Source organism: Fukomys damarensis, unplaced genomic scaffold (assembly GCF_012274545.1).
Source record: "Fukomys damarensis isolate Sample0158 unplaced genomic scaffold, DMR_v1.0_HiC HiC_scaffold_17, whole genome shotgun sequence".
In the NCBI taxonomy this organism is placed as follows: Eukaryota; Metazoa; Chordata; class Mammalia; order Rodentia; family Bathyergidae; genus Fukomys; species Fukomys damarensis.
Genome location: NW_022900929.1, coordinates 44,690,980 through 44,700,455, shown reverse-complemented (window position 1 = coordinate 44,700,455; position 9,476 = coordinate 44,690,980). Strand labels below are relative to the sequence as shown.

At 33.3% G+C, this 9,476-nt stretch overlaps 1 protein-coding gene and 1 pseudogene across 1 annotated transcript; both read left to right on the top strand.

Moving 5' to 3' along the window:
* The first annotated feature begins 1,332 nt into the window (after positions 1–1,332).
* On the top strand, positions 1,333–2,275 carry LOC104849745 (annotated as a pseudogene).
* A 2,740-nt stretch (positions 2,276–5,015) lies between these two features.
* LOC104849744 (olfactory receptor 4F17-like) lies at positions 5,016–7,536 on the top strand. The gene is made up of 2 exons (XM_010606271.1): positions 5,016–5,090; positions 6,565–7,536. Exons 1-2 carry the CDS (start codon positions 5,016–5,018, stop codon positions 7,534–7,536), a joined length of 1,047 nt encoding a protein of 348 aa, XP_010604573.1.
* Positions 7,537–9,476: the final 1,940 nt, after the last annotated feature.

The window sequence follows — 9,476 nt, the reverse complement described above, 5'->3', positions numbered from 1 at the left end:
CCAGGAAGAATACTATAAGTGATTTGAAGTGGTAAAGCATAGTCTTAAAAATATAAATGATACATTGAGAAAATGCTAGGCAGAGTGCTAAGGAAAGTATGTACACAGAAGTTTGGAAATAGGGGAGAAACAGAGAAACAGAGAAAGAATTGCATATTAAGGGAATTGTAAAGGAAACAAACTGATTTCTTTCCATTTGTTGTATTTTTGCCTAAGTATTACCTTTTGCTATCCCATTTCACCTTACTGTCTATGTTTTAGACCATTTGTTGTTTTTCTCAGAGTATCTCCCACTGCAAAATTACTAATCTTGCTCCTCATGAAGTGGATGAGGATACTTGTATATCATTTTCCTCATAGTTATTTCACTATTATTAGAATTCATTCAGAATAGCCATCCTGGGTCAGAGTAAAACAGGAAGATGTTTTGCCAATTGCCTAGATGCTCAAAATGTTTTAATTTCCTGACTTTTCACCATGCCTCAGTAATTTAATCAGACTTTTATTCATATAACTCATTCTACTCCCTTGATAATCTCATTTATAAAACAATTGCTAACATTTATAAAAAGAGGTAATGAGATGAAAGAAATATTAGTACTTTACTTCTTCAGCCAGTTTGACTTTATAATTATTATGAAATCTTGGTTTTCAAAAATTTTGAATAAATTGTTCCTTCAACTTCCAAAGCCATATTATATTTTAGCAATAACTAATATAAATATAACATTTAAAAGGGTAGATATTTTAAGATTTTAAAGTTCGAAAAATCAAAACTGATCAGTTTTGTAAATTTTTGGACTATGCAATTTTTTTTACCTTTTTAATAATATTTTAAAGCAAAGTCCTCATGTTGCTATTTTAAATTCTGTCAATATTTAATTAAATAACTGTACTAGAGTCCACTGTTCTCATGTTGAATTTGATTATTGTTTACTACATTTTTCAAAGTTTGAATTTTTTGAATTCTAAAAATTTTTATGTATGATTTTCCATATTAATATATTTGTTTTTCTTCTTCTTTTCTTTCACCTGAATTCTATGAATTTGTTTTGTGCATTTTCTGATTTCTTAAATTACTACAGGTTTATTATTTGAGCAAATGAGGGTGTTAAGCATAGATGGCCTTTAAGAGCAACTTTGTCCATACTATCAAAATACTGTGTAACTTGGGTGCTCATTATTTTGTACATACTCTACCATCAACCAAATAAAAGATTTATTAGTAATCTATTTAAAATTATCTCACTTAATACAACATGGTAAGCATCTCTACGTTGATTCCTTCTTTTCTTTCAGGTTATTTCAATGCGTCCCCTTCTTTCTAAATCAATGGACCAAGTAAATGACTCTATGGTAATTGGATTTGTGTTACTAGGACTTGCTTAATCCTTGGAAATGCAGTTTTTCCTTTTCCTCTTTTTCTCTTTATTTTATATGGGAATTATTCTAGGAAATCTCTACATTGTGTTCACAGTGATTTTTGATTATCACTTCCACTCTCCCATATATGTTCTTCTGGCCAACTTATCAATCATTGACTTGGGCCTTTCATCTACCACAGTCCCTAGAATAATCTTTGATCTTTTCACTGAATATAAAGTAATTTCCTTCCACAGCTGCATGATACAGATTTTCTTTATCCACATTATGGGAGGAGTTGAAATGCTTTTACTCATACTAATGGCATATGACAGGTATACAGCCATCTGTAAGACTCTCCACTATGTAACTATTATGAATAATAAAATGTGCACGCTTTTGGCAATCTCTGCATGGATCACTGGGGTGATTCATGCTATATTTCAGTTTGTCTTTGTCATAAATTTACCTTTCTGTGGCCCCAATAATGTAGGGAGCTTTTATTGTGATTTTCCTAGGGTTATTAAACTTGCATGCATGAACACAAATAGACTAGAATTCAGAGTCACTGCCAACAGTGGCTTTATATCAATGGGCACCTTCTTTTTTTTAAATTGTGTCCTACATCTTTATTCTGATCACTGTCCGACAACATTCTTCCAAAGACTTATCAAAAGTATTTCTAACTTTGCCAGCTCACATCACTGTAGTGGTTTTATTCTTTGCTCCATGCATGTTTCTTTATGTGTGGCCTTTTCCGACTAAGTCACTGGATAAATTTTTTGCCATTGTAGACTTTGTTGTCACCCCTGTCTTAAATCCTGTCATATATACTTTAAGGAATAAAGATATGAAGTGGGCAATGAGAAGGCTGAGTTCACGGGTTATAAATTCTAGGGAAGTGACTAAGTAGACTTCGATGACAAACACAAGTGTGGATGAATGTCTTGGACCATCGAGACCCCCGCAATCGCTATAAACACTATGGAATGCATATATTTTCATGAGAAGTCTGGAGACAAATTCCATAGCAAAAAGAGATGTTAAATCAATAAATTTAACTTCAGGTGGAGCTGCAAGAACTTTTGTTAATCATAAAGAAAGTTATACATTTCTTTTGGGGCAGGGGTTACCAGGGATTGAATGCAGGACCTTCTGCTTGCAAGGCAGGAGGCAGTGAAAGTTACACATTTCTGTCTAAAAGTATTGGATGAGATGTATTCAGCAGAGGAAGGCACATCACTGAAATCCCAAAATTTATTTAAGGTGCCTGATCTTAAACTAGGGTGATCTGTGCAAGGACGGTGATTGACATCCTTTAGATAAATCCTGAAAATCCTGGTAGTCAAGAAGCATAAGTTAAATATCAGTTTATTTAGAGCTGTATTCTAATGGTTTTAAGAAAAACTTAATTGTTGTGTCTCTGCTCATTTTTAATACTACATGGCGATTAAAGCTGCAGAATGAAACAGCGAGTGACATGTGAGACTTCCTATTATTAGTCAAGGTTTTATTCCTATGTTCTCTACACAATTTGGTCATCAGTATTCTTTGCTATTCTGTTTATAAAATCTAAGCATATTATTCACTCTTACAGGTCTATTTAGAGTTTAGTTTTACAATTGAATCATATTTGTTTCATCATAATTCTTTAAAAACCACTGCTAGACTCAGGTAGTGAAAATGTTCAACTGGGCCAAGAAATTGTGGCACTGTTCCTTAGCTCAACAAGATTTTGTTTTTCCTCTAATAACCAAGGGAAAACCGATGAGACTATAAGTTAGTCTCAGTACTCAAAGCTCAGGCTGGTTATTTCCATATCTCTTCACCTGATTCTGATCACTTTCATAATGGGCTTTTAATTAATGTACTAAGGCGGAAAATTCACATAAATATTGCCCTCTTGCAAATTTTAATACTTTGAGAAAGTACCAAGAAAGAGAAATCTGTACTCTTCTTTCCCTGAAAATTGCTGTAGTCTCTTCCAGTTATGAAGGAGGTAAGTGGAATGATGAATATATTATAAATACATGTGATAAATATATTAGTAAAACTAAGCAAATCTCAGCCATTTATTGACAAGATGTTTTTGTTAGTAGAAATCCATTTTTCAGAATTCTGGTATGTCTTTATCTTAGGAAAAATGGAAAGATCCTGTAGCGTAGGTTTAAATACTTGAAAGATTTAATGTAAATAAAGGGAAATGTAACCTTTGTTGCTAGTGTTTTAATGCAAACGATTGTTGAGTTCTTCTCCTAACGTTTTGGGCTAATCTATTCTTTCCTGTTTAGTGACCCTGTCCTTATTTCTTTCCCAAATCTAGTTTTTGTTGCCCATCTTATTGCCTCCTTCTTGCAATACCAATAAAACCTGGTTTGGGACATTTGTTTCATAAAACATTCAAATCATACAGCTAGAGCTATGGAGATTTTAGAGCTCTTGATCTCTTGATAAGCAGATACATTTGAAAAATGGAAAATTAAAGCTCTAAATGTAGAATAGTATGTCCAAGATCATGCAATGAATTTATGCGAGAACTCAAAATTCCTGACTTCTATCACAATGCTACTTATAAAGAAATACAGTGTTTTCCATGAAGAAGGGTAAAAGATACTTTAAGAAAAACATAAAATTGCAATCATTGAATCCAAAAATTAATGTAGTGCCTGAGGAAGGAGCTGCTTTTTCACCTGTGCCTGGCACATCAGGATTGTTAAAACCAGTATGTGGGATTCTGGAGAACTCCTCCAATTACCATATATTTAAAGTTAGAAACATATACTTTCAAAATGTATTGAATGACTTTTATTGAGTTTATTGGTACTTTTTAAATATACAGCACAGTTACATTCATCATTGGGATCTTGTACCTTTACATGACAGATCTTAATTCTCATTTTTTCCCCAAAACCCTGCCCTCCCTTCACGCCCTCCAACCTCCCCTATCTACAATGACTTTTTTTCCATTTTTCCCTTTTCTCATATTTTTTCTTTTCCCTACCCTTCCCACTTCCCCCACACCTTCACCCTTTTTTGAATAACTTTTTAACAGTTGTAAGTGGGCTGAGAAAGAATTGTGATGGTGAAAAAGCTGTAGCTGAGGATCCCATATTATCACTCTCCTCTTAGAAGCGTAAATTCAGGAGATATGATGTCTTAAATAGGTGAGAAAAAATATTGCTGAAGAATATCATTCTCTAATTCTTGCTACTGTTAGAACATTTTTGGTACAGCTGAGAATCTTTGAGTTAATCATTATCATTGGCATATTTTCCAGGGAGATATAACTTCAAGTTTATCCTTTTGTTGTTGTTGTTGTTGTTAGTGAAATGAAATGGCTTTACACAAGAAAATAGTAAAGTCAATTGTAACTTAAGTGCTTTGATGACAAACTTCCAAACTAATTAGTCACATCAAAAATGATCTCACAGTGTAAGTCCTATATTCTGCATTGTCAGTGGTTGTTATGATTGTATTTATTGCTATGTTAAGCAGAAAAGAACTAAAACAAGTGTCCATGATTTATTTCACCATTGGACTTCTTTTGAGCTGGAAAAACAGAACCGCAAAACTTTTACAGGACTGTGAAAACAGTAACGTACTGCTTGAATGAACGGAATTCACAATAATGAAAAGTGTAATTTTCAAAAGCAATGGAAAACTACAATGAAGTAAATGTCCAAAACGGACAGTGGTATTTCTCTAAGCAATTCGGCAAATGTATCTACGTAAGTATAGAGAGGAGACTTTATCCATCATTTCCCACTTCTCTCTTACATCTCACTTGCCAATTCACTCTTCCAATCTTATCCAACAGGTATTCTTGGGGCTATGCTTCATATTCAGGACATCTTCATTTGCTCCCACACTGTGGTGCAAAACTTAAAACGGTATTTATTTTCTCTACTAGATACACCTTTGAAATGACTCTCTCTGCTTGTGTCAAAAGTCACTGTTTAGTGTCTTAACTATATACCAGAGAGCAACTTACGAGGTTGTCCCAGCAATACCTCTACATATCTGAACATTTATCATTATCCTTCACCTCCTCCCAAAGTTACCCCTACTCCTGAAATTGATCTGTACATGAGGTAGCATTACATTAGTTCTCATAATTATTACGAGAATGAAAACCATCACATTGTTCCCAATTATTCAGAATAAAAACATGTGAATGATGAATTTATTACCACAGATTGTTGGTAAAGCTTCTATTACTTTTCCCTAATAAACACTAATTTATTGTCTACTTACTTTATGCTAGAAAATTTATATTCACAATCACATCCAATCCTTTACGCATTCTAATGAAGTAGTACTATTACCACAATCCTGTCCAGAGCTGATCATAGACTCAAAGCATTTAAGTGACTTGTCCACAGGCATCCAACTACATAGAAGATAAACCTAGTATTTGAACTCAGGTCTTCCAACACACACACACACACACACACACACACACACACACACACACTCACATCTCACCCAGTATAAGTATCGCTTAATGGGCACTCACAAATTCTTTCTCACCCCATTTCTACTCATATAAACTGCAGTTATTACCTCAAATGAGGCTTAAAATAATTACCTGGCATTATTTTTAATCCTTTGCTCTTTAAATTCACATTCAGAACAGATCTAGTTTATTAAGCAAATGTTGCTAATTCTTCAATAGTTTTTCATTATTTTCATAATAAAGCATAGATAATAACAACTCTAAAATTCCTTCCCAATTTTACTTCCATTGATCTGCTTCACACTTTTTGTTATGTAAACTTTATTGCATTTTCATCATCTTTTTTCTTACTCCACCTTTGGATGCCGCATTCTTATATCATTTTTCACTCTTTAAACGTTATGTTTTTGATATTTTTAATTTTTTTGTTCTTTCTATTTTTCATCTCTCACTTCTTTTTTGTCCTAAGAATTTTAGTATCCTAAAATGATGTAAGATATATGTATATATGGCACAATAAGAACTGTTTTTAAATGTGGGAGAAAAAAGATAAATGTAAAATAGTGGATTTAATCTGACAGTGCAGCACAAAAAATAGTATTTTACCAGGAATAAACCCACCATGAGTGGGGACACTGGGAGGACCTGGGTAATTGAATTATAAGGCACAATCAAGGTATTAATGTGGGATAAAGCTTTGAACTCAGTGTAACAATTCTGACTTCTTCTTCATCATTTTCTCCAAGGGCACTGCAGACGTCATCTACCAGAATGAAACAATAAGTAAAGCAAATTACTCTGTGGTCACTGAGTTCATTTTTCTTGGACTCTCCAATTCTCAGGAACTCCAGCTTTTCCTATTTGTGTTCTTTTTTGTTTTCTATGGAGGAATTGTGTTTGGAAACCTTTTGATTGTGATAACTGTGGCTTCTGACTCCCACCTTCACTCCCCCATGTACTTCTTCTTAGCCAACCTCTCACTCGCTGATTTGTCTCTATCTTCAGTCACAGCCCCCAAGATGATTACTGACTTTTTTAGTAAGATCAAAGCCATCTCTTTCAAGGGGTGCTTTGCACAAATATTTCTCCTTCACTTCTTTGGTGGGAGTGAGTTGGTGATCCTCCTAGCAATGGCCTTTGACAGATATGTAGCAATTTGTATACCCCTACACTATACTACAATTATGTGTAGCAAGGTTTGTCTTGGAATTATGGCTGCTGCATGGGGAATTGGCTTCCTCCACTCAGTGAGCCAGTTGGCCTTTGCAGTGAACTTGCCATTCTGTGGTCCTAATAAGATTGATAGCTTTTATTGTGACCTTCCTAGGGTAATCCAGCTGGCTTGTACAGGTACCTACAGGCTAGATATCATGGTCATTGCTAACAGTGGTGGGTTCACGGTGTGTTCTTTTGTCCTCCTAATCATCTCCTACACTATCATTCTAATGACCATCCACAGCCGCCCTTCAGATCGGTCATCCAAGGCTCTGTCCACTTTGACGGCTCACATCACAGTCGTTCTTTTGTTTTTTGGACCATGTATTTTCATTTATGCCTGGCCATTCCCTATCAAATCATTAGATAAATTCCTTGCTGTGTTTTATTCTGTGGTTACTCCACTTTTGAACCCAATAATATACACACTGAGAAACAAAGACATGAAGACTGCAATGAGACAGCTGAGAAAGTGGAATGTGAATTTTAGGGTAAAGTCTTAGATCTTCTGTAACTGTGAAATTAATTTTAGAAATGAAATACGGTAAGCTCTAAATTATTTAGTAAAGCTTATGAAAACTGTAATTTCCATTTTAACTTCATCAGTAATTGTCAAAGAAATTTCATATTCACTCTCAATTTATCCTTCAATATCTTTGCATGTTATATCATTGAATACAGCAGTTATATATATGCATTTATAATATCTCATTCGTTTTCAAAATAATGAAAAGGATAAATACGTTAGTATTTGTGTGCACAACTGAGTCTTCTCAGGTGGTTTTGAGTTTAATGGATGAAAGGGTAGAAATTAACCTGGGTTAAATTTTTATTTTGCTTGACTCATTTTCCCTAAAAAGCATCAATAAAGGGACGCCACATGCATACATCAAAAATATGCCAGTGATAAAGATTTATATGTCAATTTTTAAGAAATTTTAAAGAGAAACTTCTCGTTGTAACAATTTATATGTTATTTTGAATCATCAGAAAAACCCACATGCTAGGTGCATTATCAGGAGTGATAGGAAAAGTGAGTCTACTGATGTAAAGTTTGTCTTTTTCTTTTTCTCATTGAGTTTATTGGTATAGACACTGGCCTCCTAAGGTATATGACAACTGCTCACAAGCAGTAAAAAGAACTTAGAGGGATCTAATCTCAATATGTTGGTGCAAAGTGTATTACTTGGACTTAATATGATTTACCATGATTAGCTTTATAAAGCCAAAAAAAGCTAAGTTTTACTCTACTTACCTCTTACTAATCATGACTTTGAATATATTAACTTTAATAAGCTTTAGTTTCTACATTTTTAGAAAGAAAATAATCATACTTATTGCTTATGGTTATTACGGTGGGTAATAAAATGATATGTATATGTAAGGTGGCATAATAGTGACATATTCAGCATAAGTATTAGAAAATATTATAACTGTTATAAATCCTATACATCAACAAAACTAAAAGTTCTTCATCTGTATTTTTCCCCAACATGCTCAAGGGACATAACATATTCCAATCTTAACAGACACTCCTTTGGGGGCTCTGTAGTTATAAGTGGAAGTTTAGATATTTATGTGCAAGTGTGCCTGTGTATTCATGTGTGTACTCATACACTTGCACTCTGTCATTGTAGGGAGACATTGTAAAAAGTCAGGATAAAAATAGAGGGCAATATAAGTTGAAAAAAAAATTCACAAGTGATTCTGACAGCACCATCCCCTTTCAGTGTGAATCACTGAACCTGGCTAAAATTGAGAATTAAATATTTTACGGTAAAAGGAATGTAGCTTGTCAAAGTGTGGCTTGAATCAACAGTTACAGTAGATAATAAAAGATTAATGTTATATTTACTCCAAAAAAAGATAGAATAGAAAAGTAACAACTACATTGAAAACACATAAGATAATTCTTATAATGATAATGACAGTATCTCAAATCAGTGGAGAAAAAAAGGACCTATTAATGTGATAGTGGAATGATCAGATAGCAATCTGGAAAAAGATGTAGCAGTTCTATTCATCATATCACTTGCTAAGACAATTTTAAGTGAATTCAACATATAATTTTTAAAATCTTATGAAATTACTACAAGAAAGCATTAGTAAATATCTTTATAATCTATGAATTTGGTAAATATTGATAATATCAACTTTATAAAACTAAATTTAATGCATGGTAAAATTAAAAAAAATAAATGAAGACAAAATATTTATAGCTTACATCATGACTAATAGTTTTAATATTTTTAGACCTTCCAAAAAACTGAGAAAAAGCCACAAAAGATATAACCCCACATTTAATATATAAAATGATGAAAACCATCTTTAAATTTATGAAAAATGTTTAAGCTTTCTTATGTTAAGAGATACGCAAAACTAAATTATACTTAAATATCAGTGCTGGCCTATATCAAATAACTGATCTCCATATTTGATAATA

Coding starts and splice junctions, on each gene's coding strand:
- LOC104849744 (XM_010606271.1), top strand. CDS start 5,016: ATGGAAAACTACAATGAAGTAAATGTCCAAAACGGACAGTGGTATTTC. Junction 5,091..6,564: donor AATTCGGCAAATGTATCTAC/GTAAGTATAGAG, acceptor ATTTTCTCCAAG/GGCACTGCAGACGTCATCTA.